We start from the raw sequence: 21,836 nt of genomic DNA, 5'->3' as shown, positions 1-21,836 counted from the left end.
ATTAGAAGAATCAAGAACACAGCTCCCTTTTACCTTGTTCTGAGATGACCTTACTAAAAAATAGCATATACTGAATGGACTCATTGTTATACTAGCATCCCATGTAGATGATCACATCATCTCATTTGATTTAAACTGTTGAGAAGTGAGGTTGAGTTCTTAATGAAGCATTTTAATGTCAGGGCTCAGAACTAAACCACTTTTCATTTCATGGTTCTATGTCAGATTGACATCCTCAAATTGTTTCTGTTTTTTCTTTCTCATACTGGATCATCTATGTAACTATGAACTCACTGTCCTAAATTTCATATAAACAATGGATTGGATTTTAAGCTTCTGAAAGGCAAAGATTGTATCTTACTCAGTCTGTAGCTCCCACAGTATTGCATAATAACTGTCTGCATATTAAGTATTCGGTGAATGTTGCTTAAATTCAAGTTTGTTCAAGGCATGGACTGTGCATTGTTTTACATTTATTTTCTTTAAACATTGGATATATGGGATACCTACTAGTGCCTCAGATTTCTTTCTTTTAAATATATATATTAAGGGACATGACAAGAAAACTTCCAAGCAGTATTGGTTTTCTTATTTGTCAGTTGATATATTTCATATTTCTCATACTGTATAGGGGAAGAGTAGTGCTTTTACAAAGTGTTCTCATATACATTGTATTTTAATTTTTATTATACATAGATATTTTCATATAGGGAGGAAGAAAAGGAAAAAAACTTTAAGTTACATTGAATACAAGATGCTACAGGCTCATTTTATACTTCCCTGCCCCAAACCTGGAGTCAGCCTTTTCTCTAAGGAGACCTGCTTGCTTTTGTTGGAGAAAAGTATTTAGTAACCAAGATCTGGCTACTAGTTGTGCTCATTGCTCCAGGTGTCTCATTGCTTCTAGGACCTCTCAGTGAGCAAAGCTAGAAAATATGTCTGTGTATTTGAGTACACACACACACACACACACACACACACACACACACACACACACACACTTATATACATACATCTGTATATTTATTTCTTTATATTTCTGTGTTAAAAACCCAGAGTTTATTCTGGCTTTTTCAGTACTCCTGTCTTTAACAATAAGATACTTGTCTTCCATTATCATTGATATATTTATTTATACATAAAGTAGTTAAGGAATTGTTTGTCCATAACATTGTAGAAAGCACTGCTAGCTAGGGTATTAACATACACAAATACACATATTTTAAATGTACAATTTGATGAGATTTGACAAATGCATACCCCTTATAACCCTCCTCCCTATTGAGATATAAAATACTTTCATTACCCACTCCACAAAATAAGGAAGTATTCAGAGAATTATAGGAACAAGGACACAGGAGCCAGGTTGAAGGGACTCCCATAAGTCCTAATGATATGAATGAATGAATTAGAGAAAGCTCTTCCTGACAGTAGAAATGCCAACTACTAATAACTGTTGAAGGAATGGGATGATTAAGTTAGAAAATCGTTAATGAATGCTAAAACTTGAGGACTAATGTTTGGTGAGAAACAAAGTACTTATGTAGTCTCAGAGTATTTCCCCACAAATCATTTACAAAAGGGAAAATTACTAAATTTCTGGTGGGAAAACATGGCAGACACTACCACAACAGCAGTCATTGTTACCGCCATGAATATGGGCACATATTGATGTTATACTCCTTCTGATGTGATTCACTGAGGGCAAAAACATCACCTCTATGTTATATTCCTGCTAGAAATGCATACTTGAATCTAATCATTAGGAAATAACAGACAAACTAAATAGACGTTCTACAAATTGACTGGCTTATACTCTAAATGCCCAGTGTCAGAAATACGCAGATTAGTGAATAGTTCCAGATTAAAGGAGAAAAACAGAGAAATAACAACTAAATACAATGCTTGATCTCATATTAAGTCCTACAGGGTGGGGTAGCTGTAAATGATGCCGGGCAGTTGATGTTATTTGAATTATGGACTGTGGATTTTGATAATTGTACTGTGGTTATGTAAGACAAAGTCTTGTTAGGAAATACATGTTGATATATTTCAGGGATAAGGAACACTGTAGCTCCAATTTATTCTCAAATGTTTCAGGAAAGCATGTGTGTATATAAAATTAAAAGTCACAAAAATGTCATATCACATATATATGTTTATGTTGGCAATTACTAAATTCTAAAACTGTTTTATTGATGATGGGCACAGTTTAAAATGCTTTATGAGTTATACAGGAAAATAATCCAAAAAAGATGAAATTTTTCAGAATTCTTATAAATGAGTGATCCAAGTATATCAGATGGTTTTATTATGCATATATTTGTCTAAATTTGAATAACCACAGTGGTGATTGGGAATACCTCTTACTAAATACCTTCTTGATCACTTGATACGTTAGTCATTTTAATCAGTACATTAATGATTTTAATTTTACACTTTATAAAGTAATCTCCTGTCTTAATTTATTATGGTGAGGTTGTGCATACTTTTATACACTGTATAGGGGATTTTTCTTATTATTATCTGTATCTCTTGCCTATTTTCCTACTTGGATTATTCCTATTTTTCTTTTTTTTTTTTTTTTGGAGGCTGGCTTTTATGAGGATCTGAACCCATGACCTTGGTGTTAGAAGGCTGTACTCTAATCAACTGAGCTCACTGGCCAGCCCTTCCTTATTTATTCCTAAGAGTTTTTTATTACTAAATAAATGAGTGTTTTTGTTTATAAATCTGTAAATGTATCATTTTTTAAACTTTATATCTAAAATATATTTATCACAGTTGTAATTTTTATTTTTTTGGATTTATCAAGTTTTTTTTTCCTCTTACGACTTTCTGATTTGGGTTCATGCTTAAAAGACACCCTCCTCATGACAAGATTATTTCATTTAACCTGTATTGCTGTATTGAGTTTTATCAGTTTATTATTTTAATTTAACTTTTAAATGTAGCTTCTCCTGGGTAGCTAAAGACAATAACATACACCTAACTTCCTATATCCCAATATTTCCTCCAAAAACAAATGGAGAACTACAAAAAGGGTAAAAGAACTACACACAAACCATACTCACAGCATAACTTAAAGACAGAGAATGTCAAACTTGAAAATAATTGCAAATAAAAGATTTTATAGGCAGACAATAACAGGTATTGGCAAAGATGCCCTTATACGTTGATATTGCTGGTGGAAATATAAAATGGTGCAGCCAATTTGGAAGATAGTTTGGCAGTTCCTCATTAAAAATAGAGTTACCATATGACCCATCAGTTCTGCTCCTCTGTATACACCCAAGAGAATTGAAAGCATATGTTCATGTAAAATCTTGTACACTAATGTACCTGTTATTCATAATATCCAAAAAAGAGAAACAGCCCAAATGTTCATTGACTTGATAAGTCCATAAACAAAATGTCATATGTCCACGTGATGGAATATTATTCTGCCATAAAAAGGAATGAAGTATCAATACCTGCTACAACATGGATGAACCTTGAAAACATTAACTAAGCGCCCTGACAGAAAAGGTCACCTATTTTATTCCTTTTTTTTTTTTTTGTAAGTACCTTCTACCACAAAAAGACCACCTGTTATATGATTCCATTTATATGAAGTATTCAGAATAGGGAAATCCATAGAAATTAGATTGGTGGTTACCAGGGGTTGTGGAGAGGGGGATGGTGAGTGAACACTAATAGGTATGGGGGATTTCTTTTGGGTGATGAAAATGTTCTGGAACTAGATAATGGTGGTGGTTGTACAACTTTGTGAATATATAAAAAAACACTGATCTGTACACTTATTAAAAGGATAAGTTTTATGGTACAGATTGAATATCCCTTATCCGAAATGCTCAAGATCAGAAGTGTTTTGGATTTCGGATTTTTTCGGGTTTTGAAATATTTACAAATACATAATCTGGTTCAGCATCTCTACCAAAATCCCAGAATGCTCCAATGAGCATTTCCTTTGAACATCATGTCAACACTTAGAAAGTTTTGGATTTTGGAGCAATTCAGATTAGGGATGCTCAACCTGTATCTGAATTATAACTTAATAAAAACTTGTATGAGGAAAAAAAGGAAAGAGAGGACAAAGAGCCTTTTAAAAGGTTTAACTACAAAGGTAACCACTAGGACAAAAACACAGATCTTTCTAAGTATCAAAAGAAATATTTTTATTAAAGAAGAAAGAATAAATATCTTAGAGAAATAAATATAGCAAAATACACAGAATTATAAAATGTTATCAAAAGATTGAGACCAAAATATTACTTATATCAATTAACATGAGTGGGCTTTATCCACCTGTTATAAGAAAAAGATTTTCAACTTGGCTCACAAAAGAGGACTATGTGCTGTTCACAACAGAAACTCCTATAACAAATGATTTGGAAAAGCTAAAATTAATGCATTGGACAATGGTATATTAGACAGATGAGAACAAAAAGAGGACAGTGTACTAATTTTAATACAAGAAAAAGTAGAATTCAAGCCAAAAAGCATTAACTGTGATATAGAAGGACATTTTTAATGCTAAAAATTACAGTGAAGGTGTAACGCATAAGTATCTATGCACCAAAATATGCAGAAACTCTCTATGTAAAGCAAAAACTGTAAACAATTCAGTGAGATGTAGAAATACACTACTAAATAGAATTAAATCCTCTCAGTACAAGATAATTCAAATAGGCAAAAAATAAAGAGAAGACCTAAACAACATAAATAATATGGTGGATCTTATGAATGTGTTGAATTTTACAGGTTAAGTGCCCTTTAAGTGGCACATTCAAAAAAATTGATTATATCTTAGTTTACAGGTAAAAAGTGTCAGTAATTTCCATAAAGCAGACATATTAAAAACAGTTTCTCATCACACACAATGAAACTCTAATTAACAGAAAAGGCCCTTTCACCTAGAAATTTAAAAACCTGTCAGACAACTTTTTGTCAAAGAGAAAATACAAACTGAAGTTACAGAATTTTGCAAAATCATAATGAAAATACTGTACACTACCATATCAGGCTCTATGGCATACATCTAAAAGTGGTCAGAGAAAAATTAATAGCACTAAACACTTTTATCAGTTATAAATGAAAGGAAAAATTATGTTCCAATATCAAAACTTAAGCATATAAAGATTCAGAGTTTGTGGAAAAATAGAATTAAAATATAACCTGAATCTTTCCATGAACTTTTTGAAGTAGGTATATAGAGAACAGTAAAGTAAGCCAAAATAAAGCACAGGAAGGAAATAATAAGAATAAAACCAGAAATTAATGATATAGAAAATAAAAAGACTAGACCTAATGAATGAATCAAAATCCTACTTTAAATAATTAGCAAAATAGGCAAACTATTAGGCAACATAAACAAAAAAGGGAAAAAACTATATGAAATAAAAAATGACAAGGGAGAAATAGCTGTTGAAACTGATAAAATTTAAAACATTATAACAAACCATTTTAGTAAAATATAGGCACACAAATTTGTATACCAAGATGGAATGGAAATTATCCTAGGAAGATACGAGGGTACCTTAAAAAGTTCATGGAAAGATTTGTGTTATCTTTTAATCCTATTTTTTTCACGAACTTTTTGAAGTATCCTTAGACAGGTAATAATATCGATCTTATTAGAGTTAGGAAGCCTGAATAAACTTGTCTCCTTAGAAACATGATTACTAAAATGAAGAAAAAATTCATAGAAGAGCTGGAAAATATAGTTGAAGAAATTACTTGAAGAACTTGAAGTATAGGAAGTGAAAGAAAATAGAAATAGAGTATCCATTCAGGAATCTCAGGATCTAATTAACAGAAGCTGTAAAAAGAAACAGAGCGGAAAGGAGGAAATTATCAAAATATAATAGAAGAATATACAGGAACTGAATATGGAGGCTTAAAAGTTCTCACTTTGTTTTGACAAAGGTTAATTAAAAATTTCATGTTGACGTATGTTGTCTATAATTGATGAAATGTGAAATAGATATTTACTTAAATTTAGATAGGTATCCATCAGAAGGACCCAATGGAAGGACCAAAAATAATAGACCAATCAAAAAGTAGGAGTAGAGTGAGGAACACTATAAAAAGATTATCTTTTTCATAGTGTCGGTAGGTAGTGTTCAAAATTGATAGCTGAAACCAAAAAGATAATTGATAAATGAACACAAAAATCAACTATATTGTATATTGATAATTTTTTAAAAGATAAAATAAAATTAATAGTTATGTCATAGAAATTTAAACATCATTCACCATCATCGCAGTAACGATCAGACATTCTAAAACCAAACAATTAAAAAAGGTTTCCTCTGCACATTAGAAGTAGCTTTTCTTTGTAACTCCCCAAGTACATTTTTTAAACCATGTACATTTTTACGTTGATAACTGTTTTAAAAACAGGTTCAGGAAGCTTTCCACTTTCAGTAGTAGCAGACTAGCTTGTTGCCTACCAGCTTTCTTAGTGAGAACAGCCAGAAAAGCTGGACAAAAATAGGAAGCATTTTTGGAGGCATCAGAATTGTCAAGGCAAGGAACTTGAGGGTTTAATATTCCAAAAAGAATGGAAGTACAAGCATACTTCAGAGGTATTGCGGGTTCAGTTCCAGACTAGCACAGTAAAGCAAATATCGCGATAAAAGCAAGTCACATGAATTATTTGGTTTCCCAGAGCATATAAAAGTTACATTTACACTACACTGAAGTCTGTGAAGTGTAAATAGTATTATGTCTAAAAAAAATGTGCATACCTTAATTTAAAAATACTTTATTTCTAAAAAATGCTAATGACCATCTAAACCTCCAGAGAGTCATAATAACCTTTTTGCTGGTGGAGGGTTGCAGAGTCTTGCTTAGATGTTGATGGCTGCTGATTGGTTAGGGTTGTGGTTGCTAGAGGTTGGGGTAGCTGTGGCAGTTTCTTAAAGTAAGTTAATGAAGTTTGCTGCATCAATCAACTCTCCTTAATGAAAGATTTTCTCTGTAGTATGCGATTAATACCATTTTACCCACACACAGTAGGACTTTCAAAATTGTAGTTAGTCTTCTCAAACCCTGCCTCTGCTTTATCAACTAAGTTTATGTAGTATTCTAAATCTTTTGTTATTTTGACAGTGTTCACAGCATCTATACGAGGAATAACTACTTTCTTTGTTCATCCAGAAGAAGCAACGCCTCACCCGTTACAGTTTTATCATGAGATTGAAAAGTTTTAGCTGCATCTTCAGGCTCCACTTCTAACTCTAGTTTTCTTGCTATTTCCACCACCTCTGCAATCACTTTCTCCACTAAGGTCTTGAACCCCCCTCAAAGTCATCCATTAGGGTTGGAATCAACTTCTTCCACACTCCTGTTAATGTGGATGTTTTGACCTCCTGTGAATCATGAGTGTTCTTTTTGGCATTTAGAATAGTGAATCCTTTCCAGAAGGTTTTCAATTGACTTTGCCCAGATCCATGAGAGGAATCACTGTCTGTGGCAGCTCTAGTCTTACAAAATGTATTTCTTAAATAAAAGTCAGAATGATTCCTTGATCCATGAGCTGCAGAATGGATGTTATGTTAGCAGGAATGAAAACAACATGAATCTAGTTGTACATCTCCATCAGAGCTGTTTGGTGACTAGGTACATTGCCAATCAGCAGTAATATTCTGAAAGGAATTATTTTTGCTGAGCAGTATGTCTCAACAGTGGGTTTAAAATATTCAGTAAACTGTGCTGTAAACAGATGTGCTGTCATCCAGGCTTTGTTGTTCCATTTATAGAGCACAGGCAGAGGAGATTTAGCGTAATTCTTAAGGGCCCTAGGATTTTTGGAATGGTAAATGAGCATTGGCTTTAACTTAAAGTCACCAGCTGCATTAGCCTTTAACAAGAGAATCGGCCTGTTCTTTGAAACTTTGAAGCCAGGCATTGACTTCTCCTCTCTAGCTATGAAAGACCTAGGTGGCATCTTTTTCTAGAAGAAGGCTGTTTCATCTAAATTGGAAATTTGTTTTTTGTCGTAGCCACCTTAATCAATGGTCTTAGTTAGATCTTCTGGGTAACTTGCTGCAGCTTGTACATCAGCACTTGCTGCTTCACCTTGCACTTTTATGTTATGGAGATGGCTTCTTCTCTTAAACTAACCTCTGCTAGCTTCAAACTTTACTTCTGCAAGCTTCCTCACCTCTCAGCCTTCACAGAATTCAAGAGAGTTAGGGCCTTACTCTGGATTAGGCTTTGGCTTAAGGGAATGTTGTGGCTGGTTTGATCCTCTATGCATAGATGGTTAAAACTTTCTCCATATTGGCAATAAGGCTGTTTCGCTTTCTTATCAGTCTTGTGTTCACTGGAGTAGCTCTTTTAATTTCCTTCAAAAACTTTTCCTTTGCATTCAAAACTTGGCTAACTGGTACAAGAGGCCTAGCTTTCAGTTTCTCTGGCCTTTCAACATGCCTGCCTTGCTAAACTTAATCATTTCTAGCTTTTGATTTAATGAGAGATGTGTGACTCTTCCTTTCAATTGAACACTTAGAGGCCATTGTAGGGTTAATTGGCCTAATCTTAATATTGTGTCACAGGGAGTAGGGAGGCCTGAGGAGAGGGAGACAGACAGGAATGGCGGGTCGGTGGAGTGGTCAGAACACACACAACATTTATTGATTAAATTAGCAGTCTTATATGGGTTGTTTGTGGTGTCCCAAAACAAATACAATAGTAGTATCAAAGATCACTGATCACAAACCATTATAACAGATATAGCAGTAACGAAAAAGTTTGGAATATTGCGAGAATTACCAAAATGTGACACAGAGACGCAAAGTGAGCACATGCTGTTGGAAAAATGATGCTGATAGACTTGCTCAATGCAGGGTTGCTACAAACCTTCAATTTGCAAAAAGCACAGTATCAGCAAAGTGCAATAAAATGAGGTATGCCTGTACAGGGAAGGTGAATTTGAAATTTGGTGCTTTTTCCATTAGACACTAGTCATTTCAGAAGCTGCATCTGAAAATCTGAGGAGAAATCTCTGGTTGAGATGTCAAGACTCTTTGCATACCTTTTGATGGTCTTTTGAAACTAGATAAGACTTGGAGTTCAGACCTCAGTTGTAAGTTGTTATACCTGAGCCCGCAGAGAAGGAATGAACTAGAAATAGACTAGGCCTCACAAAGCCTGAAGCCTAGGTTTAAATCAACTGGATCTCTAATTAAAACAATCTACACCTATTTTAACTATCAGTCCTCCCTGAAAGAAGATAACACCAGCTTTTGCCTTAAAATACATTTATACTTTTAGAGGGGGACTGGTTGGTACTTATATACTTTTTATATGCAGTGTATAATGTTTAATGAAAATTCGCTTGGCATACCAGAAGACAAGACAAAGTGACTGCAACCAAAGAGAGAGGGAAAAAAAAAAGACAGTAGGAACAAACTTACAAGAGATTGAAAGATTCAGATATCAGAGATAATGTACACAAATTTTAAAATAGCTGGTTAGTATTTTAAGGGTTTAGTGGAGAATGCAGAAGATTAGAAACTGTAAAATGAAAGAATGAATTGCAAATTCTACAGCTAGAAACATCTATAACAAAGTAAAACTTCAGTAGAGGGGTTTAACAGCAGATAAAACTTGACTGAATAGAAAATTTGGGAACTGGATCATCAGCAGAAAGAAAATATACAGATGCAAGGAAAAAGAAACAAACAAAATACATAACGTAGGCTAGCAGACAGACAATAGAATGAGTAGTTCTTACCTAAATGTAATTGGAGTTGTACAAGGAGAGGAAAGAATGACAGAAATAGTATTCAGAGATAATGACTGAAAATTTTCTAAAGTGACCCCAAAGGCATCAACTCACAGATTTTAGAGCTCTGCGAACTCAAAGCAGGATAAACACAAAGAAACTTATGCATTAACACATCATAGTAAAATTACTGAAAACCAAAAATAAAGAGAAAATCATATAAGTAGTCAGAGGGGAAAACACCAATTACTTTTAAAGGAACAATAGTAAGTCCGTCAAGAGTAATTTCACCTTCATTTGTTAGGGAATTTAACACATTTTTACACTAAGGCTAAAAAATGTTTCATCGGTAGATAGGGACTTAAAGTTTACTAAAAGCGAGGTTTATAGGCAGAAGAGGATCTCAGACGGAGGCATGTTTATGTGAAAAGAAATAAAGACAATGGAAAGGATAAATATATGGGTATATCTAAATGTATATTGGCTGTATAAATCAATAATGAAAATATGTTTTGAACTTTAAAATGTATATAGAATATAAACATGAAATATCACAAAATGAAGGGGAAAATGGAGTAAAAAATTACTAAGGACTTTGCATTTTCTAGGAAATGCTAAGTGTAATAATTAACATGGATTTCAGTAAGTTGAGGATGTATATTACAATCTAAATGAATGTATAGCTTACAATTGGTAAGAGGAGAAATAGAGTAACAAAACTACAAAATGAAGGCACAGAGGAGAAAAAAGCAACCTAGAACAGGAGGAGTGAAGAAAACAAAATGGTAGATTTTCATCCAAATATATCAGGAATATTACAATAAATATAAATGTTCCAATAAAAAGATAGAATATCAGATTAAAATTTTAAAAGCGTAAGTGTATGCCACTTCCAAAACAGCAATGTAAATATAAGACTTGAGAAGGATTAAAAGTATGGAAAAATATTTCATGCAATAACCAAGATAGAGTTAGTGTGTCTCCGTTATCAAAGTATATTTTCAGGCAAGAAGTATTTTTTAATGTAAAATGGTATTGCATACTGATAAAAGGATCATTGTATCAAGGTTAAACAATCCTGAAGTTTTACATACCTAATATATACAGCTTCAACATACACAAAACAATAATTGTCATTAGTAAAATGAGAACTAGATGAACCCACAATCACAGTGAAAGATTTTAACATTACCTCTAAAAATAACTGAGAAAACAAGCATCAGGAATCAGTAAGGATATTGAGGACATGAACCTCACCATTTACACACTCTATTAGGCATATAGAGAATACTCATATACCTATCTACAGCAGAATACATCTAGTGTCAAGTGCAAGTGGAAAAATTTTTTAATTGACTGTATGCTGGGACATAAAGCAGATCTCAAAAAATTTCAGGATTTAAAATTTTACAGTTTATAGGTTCTGACTACCATGGAATTAATTTTAAAACCAATTACAAAAGCACAACTAGAACAAAATGAAACTTTTGAAATTCAGGCGTATACTTTAAATCACTTGTCAGAGAAGAATCACTGTGAAAATCAGAAAATACTTTAACTGAAATAAGATGACATCAAAACATATGGAATTCAGCTTAAGCCTTTCCTGCTGTGCTGGAATTCAGCTTAAGCCTTTCCTGCTGTTCTTAATGCTATAAGAAGAAAGGCTTACAGTCAGTATCTATGTCAGAGTATTAAAGAGCAGCATACTTACAAAAATTAGAAGCCAAGAAATAATAAAGATAAATATAAACATAAAAATCAGTGTCATAAAAAGCAAACTTAAAAAAGACAGGGCCAACAAAGGCAAAAGTTGGTTCCCAGAAAAGATTAATAAAATTGATAAACTCCTGTCAAAAAGTAAATTTAAGTTAAATGTAAGTTAAATCTTTTCATCCTGTTCTCTTTATCTTCTAAGCTTGCTTTCTTAAATTTCATCTCTTCGTAACTTTATGCTACATGCTGAGTAATTCTCTTGGAGCCATCTTTTCAATTTATTAATTCCCTTTTTAGTTGTGTCTTAATATGCCATTCAATTTCTTCAGTATTCTTTTTTTTACTCTTTTTCTCTCTCTCTTTCAGTTTGGGTAATTTCTATTGACCTATGTTTAATTTCATTGATTCTTAACTCAGTTGTGTTGAGTGTCCTGGTGAGCTTGCCATAGGCATTCTTCATCTCTATTACCATGCTTTTTGCTTCTAATGTATTTATTTACTCTGTCTTATATTTTCCTTATGTCTGTTGAAATTCTTCATCTGCGCATGTTGTCAGTCTTTTCTAGTGAGACTTTAATGTATTAATCATAGTTTTAAGTTCTCTGTGATAGTCCCCGTGTCTGTGATCAGCTGTAATTTCCGTAAACTACTCTGTTGATTGCTTTGTCATTTGGCAGTGTTTTTTTTTTAACTCTTCCTTTTTTTTATGTGAGTCATAATTTGGATTTAATGCTAGGCATTGTGCATATATAGAGCAGTAAAGACTGAGGGTGATAGCTTTTAGACCTTACTTGCCATTTATAATGATGGTGTAGCTACTTGGGATGAGCTTTATGAGTAGGTCTTCTATTGGGTAGATTAGGGGCTTTGTTGGTGGTCTGCATCCAAGTGTATTGCTTTCATTTCCTTCTTGGCCTTTGGATTCCCTACTATTGTGCCATTTCAGTTATGTCTTTGTAAAGTTTTATTTTTTTTAATTCACATTGTTTTTAATGCAAAATTTAATGTTTTTAATGCAACATTTAAGTATTTAATGTTGTAATACAACATTTTGTATTCAATGGGGACTTTGTTAAGATTATTTAATCCTTTATACTCCTGGGATAAAAGTCCTGGTTAGATTTTTCTTTGCATTTGCTACTTTTCCCAATATTTTGAAACTTAAAAAGTCTTTTATTAAATTTAATTTACTTCCATTTCTACTTTGAAGAGCCTTTATTGTTTAAATCTCTGCTTTTGCTCAATAAATGGTAGACATTAAAAGATCTAAGAATCATATAATATTGGACTCTCACCTATTGTCAATAATCTAGTTCATTCTTTGGGATAGGGCAATATAAAGTTGATAAACTTTTTAGTCACACTTGGGTTTTGAGTCCTGACTCACCCACTTGTGTGAATTACTTAGCTTTTATGAAACTATGTGCCATCTATTACAATAGAAAGAGTAGCTATGTAATAGAGTTGTTGTGACCCTTAAACAGATAACTTACAGTTTCTGGTGCATGGCCTATATTATGGTTCTCCCATTGTTTTTTAGAAGGGGAAATTGAATCTCAAGGAGGTACCATGTATTTAGTGCCTACACAAAATTTTTTAGTTCTTGAGCTGAAAATCAATCTCTTGTCTCTTCTAGATTTTACTTTTTAGAAGAGTCATATTTAGTAACTTATTCTGCCTGTCTGTATATTTCTTGAGGATCTTATACTTATCTCCAAGGACCTAACATATTTGAGGAGATAGGGAAAATTTTACTTAACACCCATTTTGGCAAACCTCTTGAGTGTTAAGTGAACAAAGATGAATATAATAGAATAGTTTCTGCCTTAGAGAGCTTGTCATTCTGTTAGTGAGGTAGACTTATCAAATAATTATGATAGGTATACTTAGTGCTATAGAAGGAGTAACACCTTCCAGGAGTAGAGGAAAGATTGTTTGAACTTATGAAGTATGTCTAGGAAGTCAGCATGTTGGCAAAGAAGGAATGGACTTTTAAGCAGAAGTATAGCAAAATATGAAAAGGAGCATGTCCCATTTATGAGAAGTCTAGGTGTGTATACACAATAAACCAGTCAAGGTCTGAGGAGAGAAATGTCTTTTGTGGTTATGGAAGAGATGGCAATTGATGGCAGTCTTAAATGATTGGTAGTGTCTAGTTGGTAGTATGTAAAGGAAGAATGGGTAGGATAACACGAATTGAGGAATTAAGTTACATAGACAGCAGAGTATAAATTATTCTTATATAGCAGCACATAAATAGTCACATTGACTTGCTGTTTCTTACTCTTGAACTCTCACACTTGAAACAGAACAGATTAGACATTAGTTCTTTCTGAGAATTCATTAGGTAATTTTGCATATCTCATTTGAGCTTTTATGTAAGAGGATTTTTTGTGGGGAGAAGGGAACAGCTTTTCTTGGGTTATATAAGCAAGATAAAGTGATAAAAGTATTTTGGAGATGGGGGTACATAGCTTTGCATATCAGATATATAAGAGTTTATAATTTATTTGGTAAACATTAGAGATCCATTATAGCATTTTGAACAGGAATCCTGATGTAATGATGAGTTATCTGACCATATTGGAAGGAATTGGAGAACATGTCTAAAGCAGCAGGATCACCTGTTGCTGTAGTTCAGAACTGAGGTGATTAAGACTTGAATAAGGGTATGTGGTAATGGGAATGAAAGAAAGGGCATTATGAGAGGGATTTATAAAAGAAGAATTGACAACTTGAGAAATGATTGAACCTAAGATTTGAAAGACAAGCAGGAGAGTTGGGAATGTTGATGAGATTACATATTTGTGTGCGTACGAAATTTTTGATAATATTAGCAAGAAGTATGACATCAACAAGAAGTAATAGGAAATCATCATTTGTTATTTATTGGACATGATGTTAGTTTTAAGGTATGTTTTAGAACATATCAATATGCCTTTGTACAAATAATTATTTTTTTAAATTATGGTTTAAAGACTGTGGTTGGACAGTCTTGTATCAACATCATAAGCTTTGGAGACATATAGACCTGTATTCCAACTCACCTTTAATAAGTTTCACTCTTATGAGATGGAAAGTCACTAAACTCTTTGGGTTTTACTTTGTCTATGAGCTAGATATAGTAATACCTGCTTACAGGACTGCCATGTGAACTGAATAGTATAATATACGTGCATGCTGGCCCATTTTAAGCCCTTGATAAATGTTAGTTTTTTCCCTTCTTTCTTTCTTAAAAGATGCCAGCCTTACTGTGGCTGTTGTCATGCATTAAGATGAACACCGAAGAATAATGCATAAAATGTTTTTGTTTTACTTTATAGCAATTCACTGAAGTCATAACAATGATTCTTTGCTAAGTAAAATATGTGTACATTCAGGTACTTTATAATTAGACTAACTCAGAAGTTGTAATTATTGAATGTGTAGGTGTAATTAACAGCCTTCATTTCTGGTAAGTGACTTTACTTAGGAGATATATGTTTATGTGCACTAGAGAGACTGTTTCCTGGAAGGAAACTGTGGTCTCCTAATCTCTATAATAACATCACTTTTAGTCTTCTTGAATTCATGAGGATTGTCCTACACAGACTTTTTTTTGAGATGGTTTCTTGAAAGAAGTAAATGAAGCCTCTTTATGAGCCTGTTAAGACTCCATAGATTGTCAGTAATATGGAAAAATTGGATTTTTAATCAGGAATGTGAACATGTGTTTCAGGTAGAGAATTCCAAAGATAATGAAGATAGTATTCTACAAAGAGAAATTCCTGCCAGACAGTCTCGACGAAGGTTTCGGAAAATCAACTGTAAAGGAGAGCGCCAAACCATTACTGATGATGTAGACATTAACAGCTATCTTTCTGTGAGTATATTTAGGAATACTTCATGGATCTTTCTTAATTTTTATATACAGTGCTTAATTTACATATATTTTTGGTAATATCAACACCTGAGACTCTATATGTAAAAGTTTGGGACAGTTAAATAAATCTGTATAATTTTTTGAAATACTTCTTGGTTAGTTCATTAGAAATACTTTTATTTTATTTAGTTTTTTTTTATTGAATCATAATTGGTTATACATATTTTGGGGATTCAGTGTTGACATATGTTGATCAAATCAATATTATTAGTATATATATTGTTACAATTTGTACTTATTCTTTATGCCCCTTGTCCAATCTCTCCCTATTCCCCTTTCCCTCCCCTCTCCTACCACTGATAACCCTAGATATCTTCTCTCTGAAAGAGTAATGGTTACTCTGTTGTTTTGTTGCTTAAATGATCTGTCCAATGCTGAGAGGTGTGTTCAGGTCCCCCAGTATTATCATATAGCAGATGCTTCTTCTGTCACTCTGGAATGGGCTTTGTGGAGAGAGACATCCTCTTCTTTTCTTTGATCTCTGCTCATGACTCTCCTTGTGTCAGTGCACTCCAGTGGCTGGTGGACCATCTGTGTGGTGGTTGTGATGTCTAGCCACTTTCGTGGCAGCCATGGTTACTGTGGTGGCTGTGGTGGGCCACCCACATGGAGGTGATGTTTTTGGCATGCTCCTTGGTGCTGGTGGTGTGCCCGGTTGTGGGCGGGGGTGGGGTCCGGTCCCAGATCCATGCCCCGGGCCCCCAGGCAGAGCCCCAAGGCACTGGTGGTGTGCCTGTGCTTGAACTAATTTTTTGTCTTTTGCTTACTTCTAAAATGAGGGAACTTCCTGTGGGAACCAGTACTTGAGCTGTGTGGTTGAGCTAAATTGCTGCTTTGCTGCTGTTTCCCAAGGGAAGGCTTTTTGTGCAGCTCAGTGTTTAATGGTTGACCTTATAGGTACTTCCAGCTCTCCAGAAGCCCAGTGCACCTGGGTTATGTAGAAACTCTGATTTGGGCCTGAATCTTTTCATCAAACTGCATCCCATGCAATTCTATATTCCTGACCAGTCTCCTCTGAGTGGTCCTGCGCTAATTGGGGGGCAGATCAGTTGACCTTGCTGTATTCCAGTGTTCCCCCTGTGGGCCCATCACTCGCACTGCCTATGCAAAACACTTACCATGGGACGGGCTCTATGCTGGTCCCTTGCGATGACTCACCAGCCTCTGAATGGCTCCTTTTTTCAGTTCTGGTTCCTCGCTCCTGTGTGGGTCCATGGGAACCCTATTTGGTCCTGGCCGCCACCAAGGCCCTCTTCTCCCTGCTTCCTCCAAGCAACTCCATCCAAAGGGCACAGCTGCACCTTTGCCAACTCTTCCTCCAGCCTTAAAGAGGCCACAGCCCAAAACATTCCAAGCAGTTTTTTCTTTCTCTCATCATGGCTTCTCCCACCTTCATGAACTCCATAGGTCTCTCCTCCTCTTCCTCTGAGTTCTAGCTGCCCCAGCTTGGCGGCTGTTACATTTTTATAGTTGTAAATTGGTTGATTTTTGGGAGAGGGCAACACTGGGGACCATCTATTCCGCCATCTTGACCAGAACTCTTCAGAAATACTTTTAGCACTGGGAGTTTCGTTTTTGCTTTTGTTAATGTTTTTTAAAAAGTTCTTACCATATCTTTTTAGACATATATGTGAATTTTCTTGCCTTTTTATTGCCTGAATGACGTATAGATTAAGAGTCCTATCTGAGAACTCAGGTAGTGGACTGATTGGGAGCTTTCTTCATGATAAGCTGTAAGGCATACGAAAGAAAGAAAAACATCCCTTGAGATGTGGGCAAATGTATATAATATGTGTTAGTGCAGAAACATATACAAGTATTGAAGGTATGTTTTCATAAGCAAATATTGAAAAAGAGACAGATGAAATATTAACTTTTGTAACACCAGGAGAAATATAAGCTGTTTCTTAAGAAGTTTTTAATCTTGTGATTGTAGATAATTTATTTTTAGACTGAAAAGTAGTTGAATCAAGGAATAAAGATAAACTAAGAAAGAAAAAATTCCTGTCTGTTTTAGGAGGGAGAAGTCCCGTAGTTATCAGTCTCCAAGGGAGTCATGATCCCCAAAATATAAGAACAGTTAGTCTAAAGCTTTTCCTCTTTTGTTTGCATGTGTTTAAATAATAATATGGGGGATGGAGGGATAGTTGATTGCAGCAACATTCTCAAGGGTATGTTTAGTTCTTTTGATTGTCAGAAACAGAAATTTACTCATTCCATGTTAGGAATCTAAGAAATCTAAGAAAGATTATTTAGGGAGTTGTTTGAACTGGGATAAGTATTAGATTTAAGGCAGCTCTAAGGATTTTGTCACATTTGCCTAATTTCGTTGATTTAATACATTCTATTTCTGATAACAAACCCTAATATAAAATAGTCCCAAAATTTATGACTACATCCAGAACCACACGTTTCATTTCCTGTTCTTATAATTTAACAATTTCTTTCTCTTTTTATACAATAAATTTCTCCATCACTAATTAATTTAAGCTGACGTATTTTGTCTGATTACACGTGTCTATTTTTGAAACATTAAAAATTGATTGTTCCTGCCACCCAGTTATATAACCGTTGATGACATTTTGTGTATTATTAGATAAAGCTTTTCAGTATGTAGCTAGATCTATATATTGGGGTAACTTTTAAAAACCTACATAATGTTTTGTAACTTTTTAAAGCATAAATATATAATCTGAACATCTTTGAATGCTGTTAAATGGTTTTTTAAAACTTTTTATTATTACTATTGGTTATGAATGTTCACGGGATACAAAGCTGATTGTCACCACTCATGCCCAAGATATGATGGCCAGATCCATACTGGCAGCATGCCCATTACCACAAACTGTGATTGTATTCCATGTCCCCCACCCAATTATCCCCAACCTCCCTTCCCATCCCCCTTCCCCCCACTCCACTTTGTATCCTCGGGTATGCTCTCTCCTTCTACAAGTCCAACACACCACTGTGGTCTTTCTTTCCTTTTTTCTCTCATTTCTTACTTATGAGTGAGTACATACAGTATTTATCCCTCTGTGCTTTGCTTATTTCACTCAACATTAGTTTCTGCAGCTCATCCATGTTGTTGGAAATGGGAGAATTTCATTCTTTTTTATGGCAGAGTAGTATTCCATGGTGTGTATATAACACATTTTCCTTATCCAGTTGTCCATCGATGGACATTAAGTTGGTTCCATATCTTGGCTATTGTTAACAGAAACAGAGCTGCAGTGAACATGGGAGTGCAGGTATCCCTTTGACATGATGATTTCCATTCCTCTGGGTATATACCCAGAAATGGGATTGCAGATTGTATGGAAGATCTATCTGTAGTTGTTTGAGAAAACTCTGTACTGTTTTCCATAGTGGTTGTACTAATTTACAGTTCCACCAACAGTGTAGGAGCATTCACTTCTCTCCACATCCTCACCAGCATTTGTTATCCTCTGTCTTTTTGATAATAGCCATCTAAATAAATGGGGTGAGGTGATATCTCAATGTGGTTTTAATTTGCATTTCCCTGATAACTAGTGATGTTGAGCATTTTTTCATGTACCTTTGGCCACGTGTATGTCCTCCTTTGATAAATGTCTATTCAGCTCCTTTGCCCATTTTTCAATTGAGTTTTTTTGTTTTTTTACTGTATAATTGCTTGAGTTCCTGGTTATCTATGGATATTAATCCCTTGTCACATGCGTAGTTAGCAAAAATTTTCTGTAGGTTGTCATTTCACTCTATTGATTGTTTCCTTTGCTGAGCAGAAGTTTTTAGTTTGATATAGTCCCATTTGTTTTTTTCTTTTGTTGCTCATGCTTTCAGACTCAACGTTCGTAAAGTCTGTGCCCAGACCTAGTTCCTGAAGTGTTTCACCTATATTTTCCCTTAGTAATTTTACAGTTTCAGGTCTTATATTTAAGTCTTTAATCCATTTTGAGTTGATTTTAGTATATGGTGAGAGGTGCATGTCTAGTTTCATTCTTCTGCATGTGAATATGTACAGTTTTCCCAACACGACTTATTGAAGAGGCAGTCTTTTCCTCAATGTATGTTTTTGTTGCCTTTGTCAAATATCAGATGGCTATAAGCCTGAGGGGTGATTTCTGGGTTCTCTATTCAGCTCCACTGGTCCGAGTGTCTATTTTTATGCCAGTATCATGCTGTTATGGTTACTATAGTTTGTAGTATAATTTGAAGTCAGGTAGTGTTATGCCTCTGGCTTTATTTTTTTGCTCAGGATTGTTTTGGCTATTCAGGGTCTTTTGTTCCATTTGAATGTTGATTGTTTTTTCCATTTCTGTGAAGAATGTCATTGATATTTTGATAGGGATTGCATTGAATCTGTAGATCACTTTGGGTAGTATGGACATTTTCACAGGTTTTTTTTTTTTTTTTTTTTTTTTTTGTCTTTTTCGTGACCGGCACTCAGCCAGTGAGTGCACTGGCTATTCCTATATAGGATCCGAACCTGAGTGGGCCACGGGCTCGGCCCCATTTTCGCAGTTTTAATTCTTCCATTCCAAGAGCACAGAATGTCTTTTCATCTTTTTGTGTCATCTTTAATTTCTTTCAGTAATGGTTTGTAGTTCTCATTGTAGAGCTCTTTCACCTCCTTGGTTAAATTGATTCCTAGGTATTTTATTTTTTTCATGACTATTGTAAATGGGCTTACTTTCTTGATTTCTCTTTCTGTTAGCTCTTTATTGGAAAATATAAATGCAACTGATTTAGTGGCATTCATTTTGTATCCTGCAACATTGCTGAAATTATTAACCAGCTCTGGGAGTTTTTTGATAGAGTCTTTAGGTTTTTCTATATATAGTATCATGTCATCTGCAAATAGAGACAGGTTTTTTATAACATTCTTAATGGTTGCATAATACTCCATTTTAATTATATGCCGTAATTTATTTATTCAGTTCCCAATATTAGGTCATTTAAATTGTTTCTAGTTTTCATTATTTTATTAAAAATAAGGTGCTAAATATCCTTGTGGTTATATATGCCCACATTTTTGTTTAGAAAAAATTTTAAGAAGAAGAATTGCTTGATTAAAGTATCTTTAATTGTACTATTTGGTTTTCCTTGTATGAGCTAAAGAGTACATATTTTTGTATGTTTTGATTATGTGCTTATTCTAGTCTCAACTTTAGTATATTCTTTCCCCAGATTTTTTTTATGTCATGTCATGAAGCCTAGACAGATTCCATATTTTCTTTTGATAGCTGTAGCTTGTCCTCATGAGTCATTTGGCTTTATCCGTCCTTTGCGCTTAAAGTTGTCTTCTTGTGATAATACCGATTTCTGAGCGGACCAGAAAGAGAAGTAAGCACACCGCTTGAGAGTGTGTGTTTAATAATTCTAAGTAGCATTTTTGCATGTAAAGGCTTGTACAGCTAGTATTATGTGGTTATTTTACTAAGTACCATCTGGAATTTGGCAAATCATGGGAGGGGGAAAACTTAGTTGATCCAACTAGACAAAACTGATTTGTTAACAATGAGACTGGGTTAGAGAAGGATTTTTGGTCTTGTTACTTGCATTTGCTATTTCTTGAATTAATAGTGTTGGGGTTTCTCCCCTAAAAAGGATACAATGTAGAAAATTCAGTATCAAGAGGTTTTCATTTACCACCACCCCCCCTTTTTTTTGACGGCTGTCCAGTACAGGAATCCAAACCATTGACCGTGGTGTTAACAGCACCACTCTCTAACCAAGTGAGCTAACAGGCCAGCCCTTCATTAACTTTTAATTAATGCCACCAATTATGTAAAACCTGTGCTTTTGGCCAAAGTTCTACATATTGGCAGTTGGGTAAGGTTGCTATGTAGTAAAAATCTTAATAGTGTTTGTGAAACCATCCAGTAGAGAATTGGTTTTATGACCGCTATAGGGTCCTTTATTTCTTTTGTTCTATCGTCAGCAATTCAGAGAGAGAAAGATTATGAGGATATCTTTCTTTCTTTTATACGAAAGTGGAAATTTGAGTTTCTGTTTGAATTTGTAAACCATCATCAGCTTTTTCTTCCTGGAGTGCTGAAGATGGAAAAATTCTTAAAGATGTACAGAATATTTTGTTACTATTGTTTTCTTTATTGCAATTATTATTTAGTACACAACCTATGCATCAAGGTTTTATATGTACTAAAGATTTTGCATGTATTTTAAAGTTATTTTCTAACTGAATGCTTAGAATGACTGAAAAACATAGTTTATTCATATAAAATATTCTCATAGTTTTGTCATACGTTGCTCTGTATAAAAATAAGAAGCATAATCTTAATATGGAAGTTTTTTTTAACGTAAAAAGCACTTCTATAACAGTAATAACATTTTTAAAACTCCTTTTGATGTTGCTCTCAAAGTTTGCAACACAGTTTTTTTTGGTTTGTTTTGCTTTATATAACTTTGTTGAGATATAATTAAAGTATAATACACTTCATATTTAAAGTGCACAATTTGATC

At 34.3% G+C, this 21,836-nt stretch overlaps 1 protein-coding gene across 1 annotated transcript in view; it reads left to right on the top strand.

Annotated features, from left to right (window-relative positions):
- Positions 1–21,836, top strand: part of RAPGEF6 (Rap guanine nucleotide exchange factor 6) — a 226,433-nt gene that overhangs the window by 76,786 nt on the left and 127,811 nt on the right. Inside the window, exon 6 of the mRNA XM_063087303.1 lies at positions 15,171–15,314. Within this exon, the coding sequence (XP_062943373.1) occupies positions 15,171–15,314 (144 nt within the window). The remainder of the gene's footprint in view (positions 1–15,170; positions 15,315–21,836) is intronic.

The sequence above is a fragment of the Cynocephalus volans genome, chromosome 2, assembly GCF_027409185.1.
Source record: "Cynocephalus volans isolate mCynVol1 chromosome 2, mCynVol1.pri, whole genome shotgun sequence".
NCBI lineage: Eukaryota > Metazoa > Chordata > Mammalia > Dermoptera > Cynocephalidae > Cynocephalus > Cynocephalus volans.
The sequence above is the reverse complement of the archived record's forward strand: the minus strand, read 5'-3'. Positions and strand labels throughout refer to the sequence as shown.